Here is a 24,258-nt window from a genome sequence, read left to right as displayed (position 1 = left end):
TAGACTGCAAACGCTTTGGAGCAGAGAACTGACTTTGCTCTATGTTTGGGAGGTGGGATGGGGGCTAGAAACATCCTGATACTAGTTTAATCATGATCATTTGAACCCCCCAAATGACAACACTCCCGAGGACACTTCCTAAGCACACCCAGACTGGCTGGAGTGCTGGGTTGGCATGGGAGATGCACAGAGACACTGACAGACAGAGCCACCGGTGTGCATGGCCACTAATTCCACCCCCTCAGCCCACAGGTGCAAAACCAGGCAGGTTCCTTTGGGAGAGCTGCTCTGTATTGTGTTGTGGCCAAATTCTACCCTGGCTGGCAGCGCCCGGAGTGCCCACAGTGTCAGCAAAGTCATTCTGGGTGTGACTCAACGCAGAGACTTTGTCTGGAAGCAAAGGTCCAGCTTTACAAACACAAAACTTGGTTCAATGCCAGAGGGTGGCACCTGTTGCTGGGGAAAGAAAAGCAACCTGCAAAGGTCACTTCCCCAGCCACAGCCTTGGAAGTCACAAGCCAGGAGACTCAAATTTCAGTCTGGATCCCTCCAGCAGGTCATGGTCACAGTCCAGAAACGAAACCACCTCCAAAGGTAGATGAGTTGGGACCATGGAGATATGGCAGCAAATATTTTCTCAGAAGATTAGGCAGATGAAACCAGAAGACAGGTGGACTCTGAAGGCAGATTATAACCTTCAGTCCAACAACCTGGACCCTGGATGGAAGCAATTCCTGCAACAACATGCGTTTGCCAGGTGAGGGGTAGGTAGCAGGAGAACGGGGTTAGCAAAGGGCTTTGTGAGCAGCAGCATCTTCCTTGCATAGCACTACCACAGACTGTTAAGGTCTCGTTGAATAGTAAAGGAAGAACTAATGCACAAAGCGTCGGGCTGGTGGCAAATCTTCCTCCTAAATGATTAGTCAAAGGGAAATGGTTTTTTGGATCGAATGGAAATTTTCATGAAAAACAGTTGGTTTTTAAAAAAAACTTTGGGGTTTCCCCTCTTAAACCCCAAATGGAAAATTTTTTGGTTTTTCAACTTCCCCTCAAAATTTTTCATGGGGAGCGGGGAAGGGAGGAATCACTTATTGGCTCTAACAAAGAGATGTTTACTGACAACTTCTGTGCATTTTTTGCATCATATTTGTTGACATTTTTGAACTTCCAGGCAAGCTCTATTCACTAATATTCTTGTGAATACAGACTCCAAGTTCCGTTTCCTGTGACGAGTGAGATCATATTATTCTATATTCGTAAATATCTGCACAACTAGTGGGCACTTGTCAAAATGTGTGCAAAACCCAGGAGTTTCACGAAATGGAGCAGCAGCGATTGATTCATCGCCTGAAAATTCACACCTGAACTCTATCGTTTTGTTAGCCTCTGCTTCAGAATGCTCATCATCCAATCAGGGCGCAGAAGCAATACCATGTGACTCAGATGACCAGTTAAAGAGCCCAGCTTGGCAACAATTGAAGAAGGGGAAGGCCACTAGCCCAAAGTATCTGGTGAATCCTTACAAATAGCAAGCCCATGAAGAAATGTAGACTCAGTTGATGACTGATTCACTGACCAGAAAATAGGGCTCAATCATTGCAACTAATCTTAAGGAATAATTTGACCAGTTCTAACAATGTCTAGTTACCTGCATATTTGCAGTGTGACTATCATTGTAGTGTCTGGGCACTGGATTTTTATGATAATATCGATTGCTCTGGAGCATGCTAGAGCTGTCACAGACCACAGAAAGCCATGGGCGGGGAGGGAGAAGTGGCTGTAAAGTACCAACAGGGAGGGAGATGGTGACAGAAGAGGAGGGGGAGGAAGAGGGAGTGGGGAGAGGCCAAGAGGCTGACCCGGAAGGAGGGAGATGAAAAGGCCGATGGGTAGATTGGGGGTGGGTGAGTGAGGGGCCAGGCAATGCAGGGGTGGCCGTGGAGGGCTGGGTCATGCACACGGACGGGGCTGGGGGAAGCAGTGAATTACACCCACCTCAGCTCTTCTAGACATTGTCAGTGTCATCTCGAAATCTGACCCAGTGCTGCCGCCCACTCATTCTGCTGATTTTCATCCCCGGTGTTTATTTCCCTACCCCAGGGCTCCAGGCCTGCAGCTTTATTGCTGCTGAATTATGCTGAGCTCGCTCTCCTCGGAGGTGCCTCTGGAGCCACCATGCCCAAACTGGCTCGGTTTTGCTGCTGACCCTTTACTTCTCTAGGGTCGCTCCTTTGTTCCTCACCTGCATTTCCAGGCAGCAGGGCCAGTCCTGGCTTGAGACGGAGAGGAAGACTCTAAGGGTCAGCCCAGATCCATATAACAATGGAAAGATCAGCTGGATCCAGGGGCTGGTTACAGTGGACAGGCAGCAGCCTAGGAGTGGCTTGCAGAAGGGATTTTGGGAGAAAATATGGATGCAGTAGCAGCTAAATCTATACCTTGTTCTCCTGAACACTTGGATGATTGTTATATGTTACTTATGGAGCACTGCGGGGCTGTCCAGTACAGCAAAAATGAGATTCCCTGCCCCAAAGAGTTTACAATCTCAGTTAAGAAGGGGATGGAGGAGCCAGGAAGGGAGAGAGGAGGGAGAGGATAGTATGAGCGTTTGGTCACTTGGGAAGCTATCACATACGATGTACAGTTATTTGGATGGTGATAGGACCCAAAGGCCTCTGTTGGCTTGCACTCCCTTGGGCTAGGCATTCTCAGCCATAGAGCAACGAATCTCTGCCCCTAGAAAGCTTAAACGCTCAACAGACGGGGCCAAAGGGGATTTTTATGACCATGACCATTATTATTTTTAAACCTCTGAGAGGGTACAGCTCGGAAGCCTTCTGGAAGCAGTAGGTTTGGAGGAGGGGTGTGAAGGTGGCCGAGGGGAGCTGTGGTGTTCGACGCAGTGAGGGCATGGCATGCAGGGGGGCTGGGAACTGACTGGTCTTTGATTCCTGGCCCTTGTCACCGCATCTGGGTCAACGTTACAGAAAGCTGTGTGTTGGGTCAGTATCCGATAGCTGCTGCTGCAGAACAGGAAGGAATTCTAGGCATCGGGGAAGTGTGAGAGATGGTCCGGGGGCCACTAGAGTCCATAACTATTTGAATGTCAAACATCTGTAGCCAAAACCAGCTCTCAATAGCCATCGTATAGAGGAGCAGAAGCCATCCTGTTTAGAGTGGACTCGTGCCGGAAACCATTTGCAAGGCAAAACAACGACAACTGTATTGAACCTAGTAACTAATAAACAGTGCTATGCAATCCTCAGTGCTAGTAGATGGCGCTCCGTAGAGTAATAACTGCCTACATCTCTCGATCTCCACTGCCCGTGTACAGCGCTCCAGAACCCATCCTGCGGGATGGAGGCTGAGTTCTCCGATTAGCTAGCAGCTGCAGCCGGTTGAGGGCTTTGAATCTGGGTTAAGTTTTACTTGTCTCCTGCTTTCTCCTGCTAGGTTTCAGTGCTCACAGTGCTGGCACACCTGGCCCTCGGCACAGGTTAACATTCTCTTCCACATGCACCTGGACCGGAAGCAGAGACAGGGCCAGGTGAAGATGAAAATCTTCAGACAAGAGTGCAAGAAATGCCTCGTGCCGAAACTGGAACTGCCTGAATTCAGTCAGGAGAACGTTGAGAGAGTCCTGGAGAACCTGATGCTGAAGATTCGCGGGAAATGCTACAGAGAGGCCATCAATCCCCACGACCTTTCCAAGATCATCGTGGAAGCTCAGATAACGGGGCCACATGACAGCTCCCACTGTGAAGCCTGCCGGCTGGGCATCTGTTGCATGAAATATGAAGCCCAAGCACCAGGCAGCACCTTCTTTAGGCCTGCTTCTCTGTTGCCGCGCATCTTTCCTGCCCAGGAGGAACGGAGCGAAGAAGAGATGGGGAGCGGCCGGGACTGGGGGAGCAGCTGTGACTGGCGGCGCTGCTGTTGCTACAGTTGTTGTTTGGTCATATTTTTGGCTGTGCTCATTTTTGTTCTGCTTTATTTCAAAATCAAGTAGTGGAAATTCGACACTTGTACTTGTCCCGAATGTAACTGAACTGTAATAACCTGAGTAGTCTGTATCCACAATCTGTCAGTCTTTAAGGTGCCACCGGACTCCTTGTTGTTTTTGTAATAACCTGAGTAATAACTGGGCTTGGAAAGATTAAATTTTTATCTGTAAATGTCAGTAAATGTCAGTGTTGACCGCACACTATAAACCAACATCAGTGATTGAAATTTACCGATAGGCCAAGTAAGAAAAATACTGCTTGGGGCCTCCTTAGCCCTGGATTTCAGGATATTTCCTTGGTATATTCTGACAGGTGACGTTGACAGTTTGCGCTTTAACGGTTATAAAGCTTTAATTTTTTGAATCGCAACATTGTCTGTCATGAAATATTTATTGTCTGACACCCCCCTACTCCGAATTGCCTGACTGCCTCCTAATTTCCCACAACTATGAACATTTAAATCAATAAATATTTGAGGAAAAAGAGCCTAATCTGTTGTTTGTTTGTTTTTTGCAGCAGTGAAAATTTACAGAGATAAAAATTTTAAAAAATGCTTAAAAATAACCATGGATATTTTCTGTTAGAATTATAGAAGTAATCAAATTCTCCCAAGCCTAGTAATAATAGAAAATGCACCTGTATATGTAGAGTTTAATGCGTGCACTGGGCTGAGAGCTAGAAAAAATGTCTTTCTATTGGCCAGTTGAGCAGATTTCATCTAGGAGCCACTGAGGGATGGTAGCTACGGACCCCTAAATGTCCCTTTTGCATGGTCAGTTTTCAGAGTAGAACTGCTATTTAATCGTGGCCTATATAATCTTTCCCAGGATCCAGCCCTTGATAAGCTGAGCAATAGAACAGAAAGATGTATGTCAGCCAAAAGACCTTTGAATTTGCTCACCTGACCCTAGGGAATTCAAAGGAGTGTTTAGGGCTTCATTGATTCTTGAGTGGGTGGAACTCCTGCCCCAGACAGCCATCTTGGGCATGATTTTCTAAGCTGCCTGAGGACAGACAGCCTCCTGTTTAAATATCTATGTAGCTGCAATTGAGTCGGGAGGAGGCTAGATACCCTCCGTGATGCCTGTAATGTTAGTGCCTGTAGACAGGACATTTCCCGCCCGCACTTGGGAGGCTGTTTCACAACCTCAGGCCCTTTGTCTGTCAGGCTGGTTGGCCAGGCCTTGAGCCCTGTACATTCAACAAGGGTTTGATGTGTTCCCATGAAACATCCTGGAAACCTCTCCGTCCGATGGGCCAGCTGTCGCTAGGGCGACCAGACAGCAAGTGTGAAAAATTGCTATAGGGAGTGGGAGGTAATAGGAGCCTATATAAGAAAAAGACCCAAAAATTGGGACTGTCCCTATAAAATTGGGACATCTGGTCACCCTAGCTGTTGCCTGCCTGTGACAAAATGCTTGGAAAGTCTGCTGCAAACCCCTGGCAAGTTCTCCTCTGTGTTCTTTTCTTTAAAGGGTGGTGTTACAAGTGCAACTGGGCAGCATTGGCTGTGTGCGGAGCTGGTGAGTCCCAGGCCTGCAGGCAGGGTTCCCCCTGAGAACTGCCCTCTAGGGACCTGAAAGCAAGATCCTCAGCTGGGCTTTTCCCTAACCACTGATAATTCCTAGTTTGTACAGTTTTGCTGGGAAACTTCCCCAGCCAGACTGAGTTCGCTCTCCAGCTCCCTAGGTGAGCCCAGTCCCCATACGGTCAGCTCTGCTCTGGCTGCTAGTCCAGGGCTGCTGCCTGCTCTGAGTTTGTCTGGACGCTGAGCTAGGAGGCTACAGTTTGGATGTTACTGTAGTTGTGTAACCTGCACCTTGAGTCCTGCACCCCTTTGTGGTGAGGGGAAATCCTGGGATCGAAACAGCCTGACTCCTGCCTGCAGAGATCAGCCCTTCTGCAGTGACCAAGGAGTCCAGCTCTGAACCTGGGATCATCCATGGAGTTTGTGAGGGCACCATCTTTTAGTCAGTCATTCAGGGAAATTGTTTTGGGGACCCTCTACTCCCTGAACTGTGTCCTCAAGCCAGGGTGTGAGAGTTTGGGGATTTTATAACCTGCTGCATATGAAACCTGTGGAGGGATTTATCACCGTCTCCCATTTGTGAGTCCTTTGGGCTGTACTGAACCCAGTCCCTGCTAAACCACTGCAGAGAGGATCTCGTGGTCATAGGTCATCAAGGGTCCCTACAAAGTACGTTTACCAATGGGACGCTGATCTTACATATGCTACATCAGATCACTTGACTGGGGAAAGTCATAGGTATTATCAGTGTGGGCACTGGTGACCCTAAGAATAGTGTTTTACCCGTTATGTTGTATTTGTCTCCTGTTTAATATAATTACTGTGCTGAAGATATTGGATGTGTTTATGTCATTTCTTGGGAGTCTCCAATGATCTAGCAAGTAAGTGAGGGTTACCCTGTGGTTAGAATTTTCCTCCCAAGCTGCCCTGGTGACCCTGCCAGGAAGGAGCAAGGGGGTATCCTCATAGGGAAAAATAAAGAAGATGCACCCTGCTGAGTGGGTGGCAGGATCCAGAAGAATGCAGACCTGTCCATCAACACCTGTAAGCAGATTGGCATTAAAGAAGGTAACCGAGTGGAGAGGGAGCGCTACCCAAGACTACGCAGTGTGCGTAGATCTGGAACTAGGTATTAGAGAAGGTGCTGCTAGACAGTACTCAAGAATACATTGTTCCTGGGGTTTGTAGGACCAATAAAACATCTTGTGCCCTGCAAATGACTTCTTGTGTGTGGGTTTTTACACGGCTCTTCCCAGGAGGGATTTGCAGCCTTTTGCAGGGTGAAGAGAGGGCTGAGGCCTGTTTCCCGAGGATGGCTGAATGACGCAGAGGATAAAAATGTTGATCCAGAGACTGTTTGCTCCAGCTGCAAGTCCCTCCCCTCTCTGCCTGAAGCAGCGCCCCCCCTGGTGGCAGCACTACCCTATGGGAAGGGGGATAGATGCCTACAGGAGGGAGCCAGTGCTGCAAAGTCTGCTGGGATACAGCGGGGGTCTGCTGCCTACGTGGAGCCCTGTCCATGTGGGGTGGTGTGTGCAGGGCCGGTGCAACCATTTAGGCAACCTAGGCGGTTGCCTAGGGAGCTAGGATTTGGGGGCCGGCATTTTCTTTGGCAGCAACTGTGGCGGCCGGATCTTCGGCCGCCCTGGTCGCCGTCAGCATTTAGGTGGAGGGAGCTGGGGTAGGGGAGCGCAGGGAGGGCCACCTGCAGCAAGTAAGTGGGGGGGCAGGAAGGGGAACTCCCCGCCCCAGCTCACCCCTGCCCCGCCTCCTCCCCGAGACACTGTGGCTGCTTCACTTCTCCCGCCTCCCAGGCTTGTGGCACCTAAGCTGATTGGCACCACAAGCCTGGGAGGCGGGAGAAGTGAAGCAGCGACAGCGTGCTCGGGGTGGAGGCGGAGCAGGAGTAAGCTGGGGTGGTGGGGTGCTTGAGGGTGGGGGGTAGGTAGCTGCCATGGGGGGGCACCTCAGGGCGGAGGGGGGGAGCTGCCATGGGGGGGTGCCTCAGGGCGGGGGCTCAGGGACGGTGCAAGGTGGAAGTTTCGCCTAGGATGCGAAACATCCTTGTACTGGCCCTGGCTGTGTGTGCACGAGGGCATGAGAAAGCTGCGGAGTTCCAGCAGGGATGTTTGGTCCCCGGGCTGAATGTGGCCCAGAGTGAATACCGTGGAGTTGATCCCTGTGGGCAGGGAAGTCCTGCACAGAAGCAGCACGTTAGCTCCACTTTCAGTTTCGTTTCTCACAAGCCCTGAGCTTGGTTCCACACCCAGGGTCCTGAGTCCGTAGCAAGGAGGCAAAGGAGCCCACCTGCCCGAGACTGTTCCTCAGGGAGGGAGGGGATGGTTGCAGACCCAGGAGCCCCTCCAGCCCCTTAAATAAGTCACATTCCTGGTTCAGACAATAAATGCTGCTGCTCAAGAGAGGCTGTGAGGGGAAGGCGAGAACATGAAAACCTGGTAGCGGAGGTTTCACCAGAAGATGGAATGGGAGAAGCCAAATGACACCTGGTCTCTCACTCTCAGTCCTCGAAACCCAGAACACCCATGGCACCTCTACCAGCAAAGAAAAGCATTTGCTAGGTGAGGGGGAGCAGACAAACCGGGCAGTGAATGATGTGTGAAGGCATGGATGGTGTGTGAACCCTTCCACCTCCCTTGCCTGCCAGAGCCCTGAGCCCCTTCCTCCCCCCCGTGGCCAGAAGAGCCCCGGCCAAACCGTCCTGAGCCCTGGCCACCAGCCCGAGCTGAGCCCCCGCCGGCTTTGGGGCAGAGGGGGAGCAAGGATGGGGCCTTGGGGTGGAGCATGGGGGAAGCCACAGCCTGGGTTAGGGGAGGCTTAGCCTCCCCTGGCCTATGATACCAGCTGCCCATGCTCCAAGGTGATTTTCTCCCGCGGCACAGAGCCAAGGTACTAGTGTTAGTGGGGAAGGAAGCAGGGAGGGCAGGTGAGAGATTTGGGAATAGCTGCCATTGAATGATCAATTGGGCTAGTCCTTGCTTTCGCTGCACACACGTGTAAAAGGGATCTAGGCATTAGTGCCGATGAGTCACCGTGATGGCACTAAATATTTGCCTCCTGATAATTAGCATTTTCCACCACTGTAAAAGTCTGTAGAGCAGGAAATTGTGACTCCCCGCTCCCAGAAGTGGAAATGATGTCATGGTTAGAGCAAGACAGCACATTTAAACAAATTCCCTTGAATTTCCATCAGTAGTTTAGCAAACAAGCAGAATGCTGGCGGAAGCAGTGGATTTACTATTGCAGGATATACGCATCTTTCAATTTCATAACTGACCATACGTCTTCACTCCAGATACCGTCAGCTAAGAGCTATGCTCATCCAATCCGGGAACAGAGACGGCTCATGTGATATACATGGCGCGTCAACACTGATCACATTTCCAATGTCAAATACTCACTAAGGGACAGTAGGCCAAGAATTATTCACAGAGATTATCCCTCTAATAATATATTATTATCACTACATATTTGTATTACCAGAGCACCTAGGAGACCCACTCAGGACCTCGTTGTACAAAGACAGAACGAAGACAGTCCTTGCCCCAAAGAGTTTACTGTCTACGTATAAGACAACACTTTGCTGCATGATCCTTCAGGGTGGCAGGTGAATGTGAGTTAATGCTATTAGGACTATACCATATGGGCACTTGATCCTGCAGAGTGCTGAGTGCTGCTGGGAGGATCTTAGGTGGACAGCAACAGGGTTTGGGGGTGCTCAGCACCTTGCAGGATCAAGCCCAATGTCAGTGGATGAGTCTTTCTCAGCATTGAGTTTGGGGGCTGGCGTGGGCACTGGGTTAAATGTCCCTTCCTTCCCCGCTGTAGGTTTCAGTGCTTATGCTGCACTTGTCGCTGGCCATCAGCTCAAGTGCTTATTTTCTTCCACATGCACCTGGACCGGAGTCAGCACCAGGGGCAGGTAAAGAGCAGGATCTGTGGGCAGAAGTGTAAGAAGTGCCATGGAGTGAAGTTTGAGACGCCCATGTTCAGCCAGGAGAACATAGGGAGGATCTTGGACAACTTGGTGCTGAAAATCCGTGAGAAATGCTACCGAGAGTCCATTGCAAACCGTGATTTAGCTGACCCCAGAGTCGAAGATGATGTGGAAGGGCCACATGACACGACCCATTGTGAGGCATGTGGTCTGGGGATCTGTTATCTGTCTACCTACAGATTCATTATCCCTGCTTCTCTGGCTGCAGCTTCTCAGCCCGGCCAGCTGGCTTGGCAGGGAGCAGACACAGAGAGTGACTGGAAGCTCTTGTGTTATGTGTTACCAGTTGTGGTTGCTTTACTCATCTTTGCTGTACTTTTTAGTGGGAAGTAGGAAATTCAGCTCTCAGAATGGTTCCTTAATATTATCCACATGGGTTGCTAATGCACCTTCCCTTTTTCATGGAGAAAAAAAAATCTGTCCCAAGCCATTTGCTGGGAAATCACCATATGCTTAATGTTACCATGAAATGCTTTAGAGAGACTGATCATGCCCATTTGTAATGCACCAGGGTAATAAACAGGGGCTGTAAAAACCCAGGCCTCCTCAAAAGCAAGAGGGCACATTGAGCCCCTTCTTGTTGGCACCTGTGTCCCCTCCCGTGGGTCTGATCCAGCGCCCAGTGGAATGAATGGAGCTTCCCACCGACTCCAGTGGGCATTAGATTGGGCCCGCTGCCCCTGTCAAATCCTCATGCTCCATCTCTATGCCTCGTACCCCCCTGAGAGGGTAAGGGTAGGACCCCAGAGGGGGCTTCGCTGCCCCAAGGGAGGCTGGACTTGAGAGTAGCTGCTCTTGTGTGCAAGATGCATCCTGGATCATCTGCACAACTGGAGGGCCACTCCCGCATCCCTTCTGGGGTGGTGGGAGGGGTAAACATCAGGAGCCAGAGCCACATAGCTCCATTGCCTGCAGTGAAGCTATGCTGACTTCACCAGCTAAGGATCTGGCCCGAGGACTTAATCTATCCCTGGATAACTTGTCGCCTTCCATGGGAGTGGGGCTGATTTGAGTAGAGTCCCCAGTGGAGGAACTTGGCACTGGGGCAGGCCAGAAGCAGGGACCATGTTCACAGGACAGTGAATTCAGGTCCTTAATTACAGCTCTCTTGGGCATTGTATAGCTGGGTGTTTGCATGGCAGGAAACCAGGGGCTTCTCGTCAGTCATTGGTCACATCCTGCTTTGCACTGTGCTCTTCTGTCTCAAACAGAATTCTGGGCAGAGCAGCGGTCTGAAGATGAAGGCGTTTCTTGGCTTGGTTTATATGTAACAAGGAAAAGCCAACTCTGTCTGTGTCCCTGTTGAAAAACAGCCTGTAGACGTGTGGACTCACCACTGTGGTGCTTCCTGCTGGTGACTTCTGGGAATTAACTTGTTCCAGCTCCGGAGCGCCGTCTGCAGGCTGGTGATCCGCCTATCCTCTGGCCCCCGTGGCCTTCTCTGGACCCAGTGCCCTTTTAGCTGGGGTGCTGCCCCCTGGCAGTAACCCCTCAGTCTTAGGGTCTCCTCCCCCTTGGGAAACCCCATCCATTATTCCCACCTCACCTCAGTATAAGGCTACTGCCAGTCATTGTCTAGCCCCACGCCCTGGGGCAGGCTGCAGTATCAGCCACTCATCACTGGCAAGGAGGGTTCAGACCTGCTGCCTTTGCCTATCCTGGGCTGCCCTCTGCAACCCCCAGTACCCCTTGGCCTTATGCTAGGCTGCAGCCTGGGGCTTTCCAGGCAGGAGCTCCCCAGCCTGTCCCCAGCCCTGCTCCACTCAGGTACCCTGTCTCTAGCTCCCTGCAGCCAGGCCCTTCTCTCTCTGAATGCAGAGAGAGAGTTCTTCTGGGCCTCTGGCTCACAGCCTTTTATAGGGACCAGCTGTGGCCGGACTGGGGGGTGGTGGCCCAGCTGCAGCCACTTCCCAATCAGCCTAGCTTAGCAGCTCCCAGCCACAACCTTCCCCCAGGGCTGTTTTAAGCCCTTCAGGGCAGGAGCGGGGTAATCCCCCCGCTACACGGCCCCTGCTGAATTTTAGTGCCTCTGCAATACTGTATAAAAACCTGTACTGGATAGAGCAGTTCCTTTTCCTGCTCCCTGTATTTTTCACGTTACTAGACCAAGACTTGGCTTTGGGATTTTGTCCTTATTGTATCAGTTCAATAAAGCATCACATTTAAATTGAAATATCAGGGGAACCAGGGGAGCTTCCCTCCCTGCTGGGGTGTTGTGTGAACCCTACATCCTTTGGGGAGGCAGGAGTTCACCCAGCATTTGCCCTGGTGCACAGATCTATCCTAGTACCTTTACTAGCAGGGGCAGCACACCAGGGTCATTGGGAACAGTAGCCACTCAGTGGGAGTGTAACAGAAATCCCAGATGCCTATGAGGAAGCTCTGCGTCCATCTAACACTCAAAGTCTTCACGATCCCTCCAGCCTCAGTGCCTCAGTCCCGGGCTAGGGTGCAGTGCAGGGCGATGAGGCGACATGCTCAGGCTGCGCCCTGGGCTTGCCCCACCATCCCTCCCAGATCAGGCTCTGGTTGGGCTGGCTTTGTCCAGCCAGCACTCGCCCCCTCCTGTAGCCTGGAATGGCAAACCCACTGCAGCAGATGACTGTCACACTCACCCTCCAATCAGAGGAGAGCTGGCAGCGGGATGAAGGGGAAGGATGTCTTGGCAGGTCTCTCGCCAGCCAAGGCTGGGTGTGTGGGGAGATGCTTCTCCTGCTTGCCCGTCCTTTAGCCAATCACGGCTCGGTGGCAGGGTTGGCCTTCACAGCACTGCTGCTGATCTGGGGTGTGGGGACTCCACAAACCCATGTCACATCTACACCGTAATAGCTAAAGTCTGGAACTAAAGCTATTGGCCTAACAGCACGCTGAGGTCTATTAACCACTAAGCTACCCGCTGGAGAACAAGTGAAGGGTCCCCATTGTGTACAGCATGTATCTGTCCCATCATGTCCCACCAGCACATGAAAACGTCATTCCCAATATCTGCCCATAGGGCTGTATTCTTAATGCGTTAACTGCCTGATTAAATTTGACCAGGAATAAGTTCTTAAAATAGCTACCACGATGGCTGTTGGCGGGATCACGATGCCTTCCAATTTTAGCAAGAACTGTCTTGGTTTGATGGAGTAAGAGATACCAGCCCAGTTAGTGCTCTGGGGTCTATACAACACATGGGTGTTGGGATGCAGAGCTGATGTAAGTGGAGGTAACTCCACTGAGGGAGGAGGAGGAGGAATCGCCAAAGGAGATGCTGAAGAACAGCCACAGAACAAAGTAGTAGCAGCAGTTCAGAACCGGAGGACTAAGTGACAGAATGGCCCAGTCCTGCAGGGCTGAGTGCTGGAGAGAGACTTTCCTGGAGGAGTTCTTGACAAGGGACTGGCTGACTGGTCCTGCTTCCATGGCTCTGTCCTATGTCATGCTAGTGTAGCAGCCATGGGCAATGAAGAAGCCCATTTTTTCTCCAGATGTCATGACATTTGCATGCTGACACAATGACATGGGAAAAACCTAGGCCCTGGGATGAAGTTGTCCCATTTTCTTCTCTGCCTGTTTCAGTGTTCACATGGCCCGGCTCTGCTGAATCTGAATACCAATGGGGAAAACAAAGCCAGTCCAGCTTTTTATTTGAGTGACTATTCACACACATCATTTGGAGGCATTCACCCATCTCAGAAATACAGTCCTTATCGTATACCCCAGGCAGAAACTGGAGAACCAGATTGGCTTTGGAACTAAAACTCCTTTCAGTTTCATTTCTCACACACACAGAAGTTATCCGGTATCTCTAGCAGCGAAGGAACTCGAACCCCACCCTGCTGCTCAGCAGGTGATGAGATAGAAGTGGGAAGAAAACAATCGAAACTCCATGTGTAACTTAGCACACTTTGGAGTGTCCTCACGAACATCAGGAGTGATGAAGAAGCTGAACATGGATTCTTGGAGAGAAATGTTTTATGAGAAGGTAGAGGAGGTGAAGCCACAAGACCACTGGGACCTAAAGATGGACCAGAACCTTGATTACAATGACTTGGGACCTGGTTGGAAATAATCACTGCAAGAACATGCATTTGCCAGGTGAGAAGCAGCAGCTGATTGGGCAGCTGGACATTCCTTTAGGACTTCACATATATCACCACCTCCTTAGTCATCGACGAATGATCTATTTTTAGTGAGGGATGCAGTGTGTGTGTGTGTGTGAGGGGGTGTAGTAGCATATATTCAATTGCTTTAATTATGCCTTTAAATGCATCCCCCACTTTCAAAAATGTTTCTTCTTTTTTAGAAAAAAGAACAGGAGTACTTGTGGCACCTTAGAGACTAACATATTTATTTTAATAAATTTGTTAGTCTCTAAGGTGCCACAAGTACTCCTGTTCTTTTTGCAGGTACAGACTAACACGACTGCTACTCTGAAACCCTCTTTTAGAGGCATTTTCTGTTCCAGCCATCATATGCCCCTCCCTCTCCCTGCTTCTGCAAAAGCTGCTGCTACACCTCTTGTTTTAGAAGTTTAGCTTTTTGTTTGGGTTTTATATAGTCTCTTTCTTATGCTATTTGAAAGTTGTTGGACATGGAGATGGCACCGGGACAGCAACCTGAGCCAGTGCTTAATTTGTAATGAAAGAGGTGCTGGGCTTCCGCCTCGGCAAGCCCCAGGACAAATTAAGCACTGGCTGGGCGGCTGGAAAGTGGCGGCTGCTGGCCAGGCCCCCAGCTCTGAAGGCAGCGTAGAAGTGCAGCAAGCCTAGTACAAATTAGGGACTGTCTCCAGGGCCTAGTGAGGAGGTGCTCCTTCTAATGCTTCAGTAGTTATGGCACTATCATAAGGTTTGGGGGATCTGGGTTCAAGCCCCCACCTGGCTAAGTAGCTCTGAGGATCTGGGTCTTAGCCTCTCTGTGCCTCAGTTTCCCATCTGTAAAATGGGGGTGAGAGAACTTCCCTGCCTCACAGGGGTGTTGTGGGCATAAATGCTTTAAGGATTGTGAGGTGTCCAGATACTATAGTGACAAGAGCCAGGGGTTTTCAAACTTTTTTTCTGGTGTCCTAGTTGAAGAAAATTGTTGATGCCCGCGACCCAGTGGAGCTGGGGATGAGGGGTTGGGGTGTGGGAAGGGCTCAGGGCTGGGGCAGAAGGTTGGAATGTAGCAGTGAGGGCTGCAGGGTGGGGCCAGGGACGAGGAGTTTGGGGTGCAGCAGGGGCTCTGGGTTTGGGGGGGCTCAGGGCTGGGGCAGGGATTGGGGTGCAGGAGGGGGTCAGGGCTCTGGACTGGGAGTGCAGGCTTTGGGGTGGGGCTGGGGATGAGGGGTTTGGTGTGCAGGAAGGGTCTCTGGGTTTGTGTGTGGGAGGCAGGGGATTGGGGCGTGGGTTGGGGCATGGTCTTACATAGGGCGGCTCACGGTCAGCGGCACAGCTGGGGTGCAGAGGCAGGCTTCCTGCCTGTCCTGGCACCACGGACCACGCTGTGCCCCGGAAGTGGCCAGCAGCAGGTCTGGCCCCTAGGCAGAGGCGCACAAGCAGCTTCACGCAGCTTTCACCCGCAGGCACTGTTCCCCCCTCCAACACCCATTGGCCAGTTCCTGGCCAATGGGAGTGCGGAGCTGGTGCATGGGCTGGGGGCAGTGTGTGGAGCCCTGTGGCCCCCCCGCCAAGGGACTGGACCTGCTGCTGGCTGCTTCGGGGGTGCAGCGTGGTATCAGAACAGGTAGGGACTAGCCTGATCTTCAGCTATTGTAAATCAGAGTAGTTCCTTTGGGTGCCCTGGAGCTAGGTCAGTTTACACCAGCTGAGGATTTGCCCATCAAGTAGATACAGTATGAATATGGATAGATAGCTATCCAGTCGGCTGGCAGTCAGGGCAATCCCACCCCAAGGGCATGTATTGTTGTGAAAGCCTCTGGTACATTTAGTGCTGCTGGAAGGTGCTGGACTGACATCGATGGTGCCTGATGCAAGGTGCTACTCTGGTTTTACCTCATTGTAAAAAGATTTGGGAGGGGTGGTGAACAATCTGCTGTATGTGAGGCCAAAAGCACTAATCCAACCCAGGGACGCATAAACAGGAGAATCTCACGTAGGAGCAGAGAGATTATTTTAGCTCTGAATTTGGCATTGGAGAGAGCGCTGCTGGAATCCTGTGTCCAGTTCTGGTGCCCACAATTCAAGAAGCATGGTGATAAATTGGAGAGGGTTCAAAGAAGAGCCATGAGAATGAATAAAGGATTAGAAACCATGTCTTATAGCAGTAGACTGAAAGAGCTCCATCTATTTAGCTTAACAAAGTGAAGGTTAAGAGGTGACTTGATGACAGTCTATAACTATCTACATGGGGAACAAATATTGAATAATGGGCTTTCAATCTAGAAGAGAAAGGTCTAAGAGGACCCAGTGGCTAGAAGTTGAAGCTAGAGAAATTAAGGCTAGAAATAAGGCGTAAATTTTTAACAGTGAGAGTAATTAACCATTGGAACAATTTACCAAAGTGGATTCTCCATCAGTGGTCATTTTAAAATCAAGACTGAATGTTTTTCTAAAAGCTCTGCTCTAGGAATTATTTTAGGGCAGTTCTCTGGCCTGTGTTACGCAGGAGGTCAGACTAGATGATCACAATGGTCCCTTTTGGCCTTAGAATCTGTGAATCTGTAATTACATTGAAATGCATTAAAATATGACAAGGCAGTGGTGGACATTGCGTGGTGAGCATTACACCTGCTTACACCGGATCTGGGGTTGGCCCCATGTCTTTAATTAGCCTTGAGTTTGGTAGCAGGCACTGCTGGTTGGTTGCTGTAATGGGATCTACAAACCCCATACTGAGCTTAGGCAGGAGCGGGAGTGGAGCCTCTCCTGCCTGCAGGCAAGCAGCTCAACCACACCTACAGGCAGCTACTGGAGCTGCCAAACATGGAGACACTCTTTTTGGGGTGGGGGAGGCAATAATTGCCTATATAAGACAAAGCCTCTCTTATTGGGATGGTCCTGATAATATCGGGACATCTGGTCACCTATGCATGCTATATCTCTTTCCTCTTTTTAGCTTCCAGTGCTCAAGGTGCCAGCATTCCTGGTCATCAGTTCAAGTGGTTATTCTGTTCCACATGTACCTGGACCAGCACAGGAGAAAAGGTTGGGTGAAGATGAGAGTCTTTAGACAAGAATGTTATGAGTGCTCCGAGGGTAAGTTAGAAGAGCCAAATTTCAAGGAGGAAAGTGTCCAGAGGGTCTTGGAGAACTTGGTCATCAGCATTAGGGAGAAATGCTATGGAGAGTATGTGGCCCAGTTATCTGAGGTTACAGTGATAGGACAGCACTATGGACCACATCGGAGTGACCATTGTGAGGCTTGTCGGTTGGGAATACATCAGAGGCCCAAACACACGATGTATTATGGAAGACCCAAAGACACATTGTACCATGGGACATCCAAAGACACAATGCCACCAGTTCAGCTACCATCACATGATTTACCCCAGGACACGAGTTCCTGTGTTTTCAAGTTTTGCTGTGTTTTCTGTATTATTTGGATTTGAGCAGTTGAAACCTAAAGCTATTCAAATAGTGGGGGTAACCCCCCCCGCCCCCGATTCATGAATCATTGCAAATACAGTCAGCTAGTTTGGTTTGCTGTGACTGGTGAGCTTGCATTACTTGTTCTACCTGAGTGTGTAGATAATTGCTAGGGATTCCAGAACATTTTCAAAAGTCCCCCAAAACTTCATGAATTCTGGTGGGAACGATTCTGCGTTGGAAAATTTCAGCCAGAACTACATCAGTCATCCCTTGCTTTTCTCTAGTTATTATTCTCCTGTTTGAAAACTTCCAGTTAGCTAATCAAGGAGCAGAAACGATACCACATGACTTAGGTCACCAACCACACACCAGGAGTAATGAATGGCTAAAACAAACAGTTTGTGAACAGCCCCAGAGACTGAAATTATTTGTCTGGACTTTTTGACAAATCCAGTAACCAACACGTTGGATCCATGAACGCAGAAAGGAGCTACGTTAATAATGAACATGAGTTATGATGACTGATACAGCTGGTTCTATCTGTTACCTTCCTGCTTTTTAAGGCATTTGACACTGAAAACTGAACAACAGGAGAGAGACTGGATTTAGCAACTGAACTATTTGAGGAAAGATGGGCCTAAGGAAATGAACTAATTCAAAAGAGAATCATAGCAATGTCAGGCTGGAGGGGAACTCAAGAGGTCATCTAGTCCACCACCCGCCACGCCAAGGCAGGATAAAATAAACCTAGACCATCCCGGATAGAAGTTTGTCTCCCCTGCTTTCAAAAACGTTCAGTGACGGAGATTCCACAGCCTTACTTGGTAACCTGTTCCAGTGCCTAGCTATCCCTGAAGGTTTTTCTGATATCCAGCCTAAATCACCATTGCTGCAAACAAAGCCCATTGCTTGTTGTCCTCCCCTTGGTGGACATGGAGAATAGTTGATCACTGTCCTCTTGCCTTGGACGTAGTTGAAGAGAGTTATCACATCCTCCCTCAGCCTCCTCTTCTCTAGACTAAACATGCCCAAAATCGTGGATCCAACTGTTACAAAAATGATATGTATCCCTAATGCAACTCATAACACCGACTGCTTCGCTGCAACGTAGTCAGGTACCTTTTGTGTTTGTCACTCTTTTTTCCCCTTGTGCAGGAAATGAATTGTTCCGTCAATAACTGTGTGTCTCTAAAAAAAAGTAAGTAACTGAAAAAGCCAAGGTGATGGGGAAGCTTAGTTGCTGTCTCTTTAAGTGCCCTAATTCAGGTTGGGTAGTTACAAAGCCACATGTGTAATGTTGTGGTTAACGGTGAAGCAACTCTTTGGTTTGCCCTTGAAATGGATTGTTCCTGTTGACTTATATACACTGACTAGCACGCTTACTTTTTATGCTGGTAATAGATCCCTAAATGGCCCCCTTAAGGATTGAGTTCACAACCCTGGGTTTAGTAGGCCAATGCTCAAACCACTGAGTTCTCTTTGCCCCCTTTGCTCTAAGCTGTATCAAGTGACATTGATTATTTAGTCTTGAGTATATTTCATAATGAACCAAAAGCAGCTGAAGCAGCTGACTAGGCAATTTACCCACAGTTCTAAGGATTCTTTTGTAGCCTGGATTCAGTGGTTCCTCTCCTTTGGCTGGGGAGTGGGGCATGGCATAGGTTCACCCATTCAGTACCAACTTCTGCACCAAATGAGGCAGGGGCTATCTATCCTCATTCGCTTCTCAGCCCTGCGTCATTCCCGAGAACCACCTGTCTTGTGCACTGAAAGAAGCAGAGGTCCTGGGGAAAATATAGCATCTGATCATGTAAATTACCTTATCAGAATTCATAGGCACAAGGGAGCTGAATTAAAGCTGCACGGGCAACCTTAGCCTGGCATTGCCGGAATTCAGGATGTTGCAGTCTTAATGTTTTGAAGCTCCCACTCTGTCCATCTTGCTCTTATGTCCGAGGGGCAGTGCTGACTCGCCTCAGGGAGGTGTTTGAGTTACACACATTGGGTGGGCACAGATAATCCTCACTTGTAACCATTCCCTGCCACAGGCAATCAGAGATGCTGCTGCATGGCCTTGCTTGGTGCAATTGTGCAATGCTCCCACAACATGCTATTCTAGTGAGTTTCCTGCCCCCTCCCCGGCAAGCCCCCATTCCCCCCCCCCCATTACGCTGGGTATGAAAAGGAATCTCTGTCCTGAACCCAGAGGAGAGAGGCATCAACCGAAGTGTTGCACTGAGCCTGTGCCTGCAGATGGCGTCCTGCACCCTTAGCCTGAGATTTGATTCCTCCCAGATAACACTTTTAACCAGCTATTGCCTTTTGGCTACAATGATTGACTCAGGGACAGAAGTAGCCTAGAGAAGCCTGTTTGGGTTAAATCTCAGTCGGGGTCTGTGCTGTTGAAGTGCAATACAATGAATGTTCCTCCTCTCATCTCAGTTTTGCCCCTTCTGCCTAACCGACCCCTCCAAACTAAAGCCAAATCGAAATTAATAAAATCTAAACAAATGTAAACCCCACCCCTGAGTTTTTACCCTGCAAAGGGAGAAGTGCCATAAAATCCACTCTGGACTTTGCTGTTGCTATTGATGGTACTTGGAAAGTGATTGGCTGCTGCAATGGTGGGCAGGAGTATAAAACTATGAGGTAGCTAGATCCTCAGAAATATTCCTCGGGCCTTGCACAGAATCCAGCCTGAAGCAACCGAGTCTGCAGTTAGTCAAACATATGGCTGGCCTAATTTAAAGGCAACCAAAATCTTATCTGGGCAACCAGGGGAGAGTCCCGAGCTACGTGCTCCTCTTTATTTTACCTACTAGCCAGCTAAGATATTTGAAAATTTCTGCTGGGCACTTTCAGCAGTGAGAAAGTTGCTGTGACTGAGAGTTAATTATTTCTGCTTGCTCTATACTAAACCCAGGGCACAACGCTGGGCATTCTAACGAAGTTGAATTCATTTGTGGCTCTGTCTTTCAAGCCAAAGTGGCTTTTTGGCTGCTAAAAAGTGGCCAGGGACTTCCCACCAGGCCTGTGTTTGTTTACACTGTTTCTTAGCTATTGAGCTTTGAAAATACACATCCAGTGAAACATAGGCCAAAGTAACCCCTGATGAAAGGCCACTGGTGCCAATGATTTCAGCTCTTCCACTGCGACCGAGGGCACAAGCCAGACTCATGTAGCAGTGGGGCCTTTTCTGAGGTTTCTTTTTAGGGAGGAGCAGCTGTGTTCCTTGTTTCCACGAATAACGTGTTTCCTGTTGCCTTTGCAGGTGTGACTTGATGTCTTCTGACAGCTCTTGCCCTTCCCAGTACACATGCACATTCACACCCTCTCACTTGCACACGGGCACATTGTTCATATACGTGTAGATGAGGCTGAAAAGAAATGACATACTAAGAGCTCTGACCTGAGGCCCCTCTGACTTTAGGAGCCTCCCTGGGGTTCCTCAGTGGAAGAAGGGGCTTGGAGCGGGTGCTGATTTCAGCCACGCTCACCTTCCATCCCCGCCTTTGCTGCACCAGGCACAGGGGGTGACCAAACGCCGCACCCCACCATTTGCGCTCGAGTCTTCATTCCCACTGGTGGGGAAAGGCCAGGAAAGCCCCACTCCCCAAACCAGGGGGTTGGCTGCTGGAACAACGTCTGGGACTGAACGGCTCGGGAGGTCAGGCCCGGCCAACCCCCTCACCCAGAACAATGCTGGGCACTGTGCCTGACATGCTCCATTCCAGTCAATAGGAGAGGAACTTCCACAGTCCCCAGGCAAAGCAGACTGCCCAGGGGTTTGCTCCAGCTCCGATGTCGTGGGGTTTGTGCTGCAACCCTTCCCCCCTTCTGAGGGGAGCGCGCGAGTGTGTGTGGTATGACAGCATTGCCCAGCGCTGGTTGTGATGCCCCTCGTCTCCGTTGGGAATGCCCTGTCTGTTCCAAAGAATCACACTGACAGTTGGTTTCCATTGTGCACCAGCCCCGAGTCTCATCACGCTGTGCCAAATGGCATTCCTGGGACAGATGCTACAGAAAAGTACTGGGCCTCATTTGCTAAAAAAACATTTCTTCAAATAAAAAGGAGATTTTTTAAAAATAAACCTGTTGTAGCTTCTCTGCCACAGACTCCTGGTGTGACCCTGGCATGTCACTTACTCTCTCTGGGGAAAGGAGGATGAAGATCATTGCTTTGTCCCATTGTTTGTCTGGCTAGACTGAAAGCTTTTCAGGACAGGGCCTGGCTCTTGCTACGTGTTTGGACAGTTCCCATCACAAACTGGAATACAGATGATACAATTCTGAACTCAGCAGCAACAGCGGCAGCCTAATCTACCCTCACAGTGGTTTTCTGTCTAATTTAATTGCTGTCAGTAGGCATTTTTAGGGCAGTATCCTTGTACCATTGACTTCATCTGAGTAGCTGTCATTACTTGGGGGGAGGGATAACTCAGTGCTTTGAGCATTAGCCTGATAGACCCACAGTTCCGAGTTCAATCCTTGAGCAGCCATTTCAGGAGCTGTAGCAAAAATCTGTCTGAGGGTTGGTCCTGCTATGAACAGGGGGTTGGACTAGATGACCTCTTAGCATCCCTTCTAACCCTGATGTTCTATGAATCTATCCTGGTGTCTATGAGATCAGAACCTGGTTCTAAGTCCTGCTTAAGAATCTTCCTTAGTCTTTCTCCTTCCTTGACTGAGTTTATGCAATAATTGATCAGTGAAAGGAAAACTCCAGGGATTCATTGCAGTCTCAGGTACTGCAGCTGGCTTACTGACCAGTAGGCACTAGGAGAAATCATTAGATCAGAGTTTAAAAAATAATATTATTGAGCAGTTATATTTTTGGAGCACAGGGCAAGCATTCCTGGACCATTGTTACCTCCATTTTGCAGATGGAGAAACTGAGGCACACAGCAGTAATGTGATGTAGCACAGAAAGATTCAGTCTCAGTTCTTGGTGGAGGTGGAGCTCCAGAGCTGAATTTTGCAGCAGATCCATGCTTTTACCTAGCTCCTCTGTGATGGCTGAGTTACAGCTCGTGTGCATGTGTGTGTGTGTGTGTGTGTAAGGGTCAGTTACTGCAGCTGGCCATTCCCCCTAGGCCAGCAAGGTGGGAGAGCAAGCGCACACTGAGGTTCTCCTCCTGAGGCTAGGTCTGTAGTAGCCCACCGTAGTGCCCTGTATCCCAGTGTCTCTGGGCCAATATTTCTCTGGCAAGCTGGGTGCCCCCTGGCAGTTTTTGCGTGGTACGCACCGCTGACCCATTCTCCCTTACTTGTCCTTGTTGTAGCCGGTCTGGAAGCTGCCACTGAGTGAGTTCGGTGGGCAGAACACAAGGGCCTGCCCGTGGTACACACCATGCATAAGGCGTGTGCAACTGCAGGTGCCCGACCCCTTGTTGGTCACAGAGTCAGTGAGTGGACATGCGCCATCCGAGTGACCTTGTCCTCGTCCTTGGACACAGCAGCCAGATTCTGCCTGCCTTGCGCTCTCCGCAGAGTCAGCCAGCCTCTGGCTGCAGAACAGGGCTTGTGCCACCCACAGGTCAAGAGGTGCCAGCAAAGGTGGTGTCCGTCATTGCTTTTTCTTTTCTCTTCTGCGCCCTGTTTTCTAGCCCTCTGCTGCAAGGATCAGCTGCTGAGTGAGCACAGAGGGGCCAAAGCCCAGCACAGCACCTCTGTGCAGTTAATGAACAGAGGGAAGTGAGGCCAGATGGGCTCCAGGTCCAGCATCAGTGATTAACTGCAGAGCTATCAAGGGAGAGAAACGTTTCTTGTAGTAGCGATTCATCAACTCTGGCTGGGTGATAGCTACTCTGGAGCTGTCAAAGTGTGGATCCTGGGGCCCAGGGGTTGATGCTACAGGAGCCAGACTTTGATTTTGCCCTTTCCTAAGAAAAAAAGTCTTCCATTTCCTTTAGCCTCCAAACTAGGATTTTCAGGCCTGAAACACATTCTGTGGCAGTGGTTCTCACAGCTGGCCTGCTGCTTGTTCAGGGAAAGCCCCTGGCAGGCCGGGCCGGTTTGTTTACCTGCTGTGTCCGCAGGTTCGGCTGATCACGGCTCCCACTGGTCGTGGTTTGCTGCTCCAGGCCAATGGGGGCTACGGGAAGTGGCACGGGCCGAGGGATGTGCTGGCCGCCCTTGTGTGTGTGTGTGTGTGTGTGTCACCTTCTTGGAGTTTTGCCTGGCTGAGGGGGTTCTCCTCTGTCATAAACAGATAGCTAAGGGTTATATTTTCTTTTACCTGTAAAGGGTTTAACAAGAGGAACCAAAACCGACAGAGGCCGAATCAGGAAACAGATTTTTCTAAGTCAGGGAGGAAGTTTGGTGTGTTCTTTGTTCGTGCTCTGTTGATCTCTAGTCCCTGAGGGGGATACTCTATCTCCAGGCTTTCTAATTTCGTTTCCCTTAGTAAGTACAAAGGTAGAAAGACATTGGGCTATATTTTTTTTTTGTCACGTGTGTAGTTTGCTGAATGTTTTAATTGTAATTTCTTTTTGATAGCTGTTTATTCATTTGTTGTTCTTTTAAGCCAATAACCCTATATATGTCACCTTGATAAGAGACCATTTTTATGTTCTTTTTCTCTCTTTTTATATAAAGCTTTCTTTTTAAAACTTGTTGATTTTTGTCTAGTTGGGGCTCAAGGAGATTGAGTCTGCAGCTCACCAGGGAATTGGTGGGAGGAATTGAAACAGGGCGATCTTCCAGGGTCATCCAGGGAGGAAGTAATGAGGAGACAAGGGGAGCGGGTTGTTTCCCTTTGTTGTGAGACTCAGGGCATCTGAGTTTTGGGGTCCCCCCAAGGAAGGTTTTGGGGAGACCAGAGTGAGCCAGGCACTGGAATTCCTGGCTGGTGGCAGCGTTATCCGATCTAAGCTGGTAATTAAGCTTGGAGGTTTCATCCAGGCACCCGTTTTGGACGCTAAGGTTCAGAATTGGGACACATGCTTTATGACAACCCCACAACAGGTCACCCCATTTTCCCCTTCCACTGGGTTTTCTGGGAAGTGACCCAATGACCTTCTACCTGCCATTCTCTATATATCTCCCCCATCCTGCCTTCCTCAGGGGAGAAAGACAGTCAGTCAGGGTGTATCACCAGGGTCTCCCAGAGGTCAATGTCTGGCCCACTCCCCATTCTATGGCAGAGAGGTGCCCCCTCAACTCAAGCTATAGCAGGAAAGTAGAGGCACTGATTGG

At 49.8% G+C, this 24,258-nt stretch overlaps 3 protein-coding genes across 3 annotated transcripts; all 3 read left to right on the top strand.

Annotated features, from left to right (window-relative positions):
- Positions 1–542: 542 nt before the first annotated feature.
- Positions 543–4,207, top strand: LOC116823047 (receptor-transporting protein 3-like). Its single transcript, XM_032777364.2, has 2 exons — positions 543–757; positions 3,454–4,207. Exons 1-2 carry the CDS (start codon positions 612–614, stop codon positions 4,007–4,009), a joined length of 702 nt encoding a protein of 233 aa, XP_032633255.1. The 5' UTR covers positions 543–611; the 3' UTR covers positions 4,010–4,207.
- Positions 4,208–7,797: 3,590 nt separating this feature from the next.
- LOC116823048 (receptor-transporting protein 3-like) lies at positions 7,798–11,852 on the top strand. The gene is given in 3 exon segments (XM_032777366.2): positions 7,798–7,958; positions 7,961–8,111; positions 9,379–11,852. Coding segments are annotated over 3 exon segments (675 nt in total). The 5' UTR covers positions 7,798–7,936; the 3' UTR covers positions 9,881–11,852.
- A 40-nt stretch (positions 11,853–11,892) lies between these two features.
- LOC116823019 (receptor-transporting protein 1-like) lies at positions 11,893–21,152 on the top strand. Its single transcript, XM_032777299.2, is given in 2 exon segments — positions 11,893–13,627; positions 16,589–21,152. Coding segments are annotated over 2 exon segments (702 nt in total). The 5' UTR covers positions 11,893–13,418; the 3' UTR covers positions 17,082–21,152.
- The last annotated feature ends 3,106 nt before the right edge of the window (positions 21,153–24,258 follow it).

The sequence above is a fragment of the Chelonoidis abingdonii genome, chromosome 8, assembly GCF_003597395.2.
Source record: "Chelonoidis abingdonii isolate Lonesome George chromosome 8, CheloAbing_2.0, whole genome shotgun sequence".
Lineage (NCBI taxonomy): Eukaryota > Metazoa > Chordata > Testudines > Testudinidae > Chelonoidis > Chelonoidis abingdonii.
Note: the sequence above shows the minus strand (reverse complement) of the source record. Positions and strands in the feature narration are given on the sequence as shown.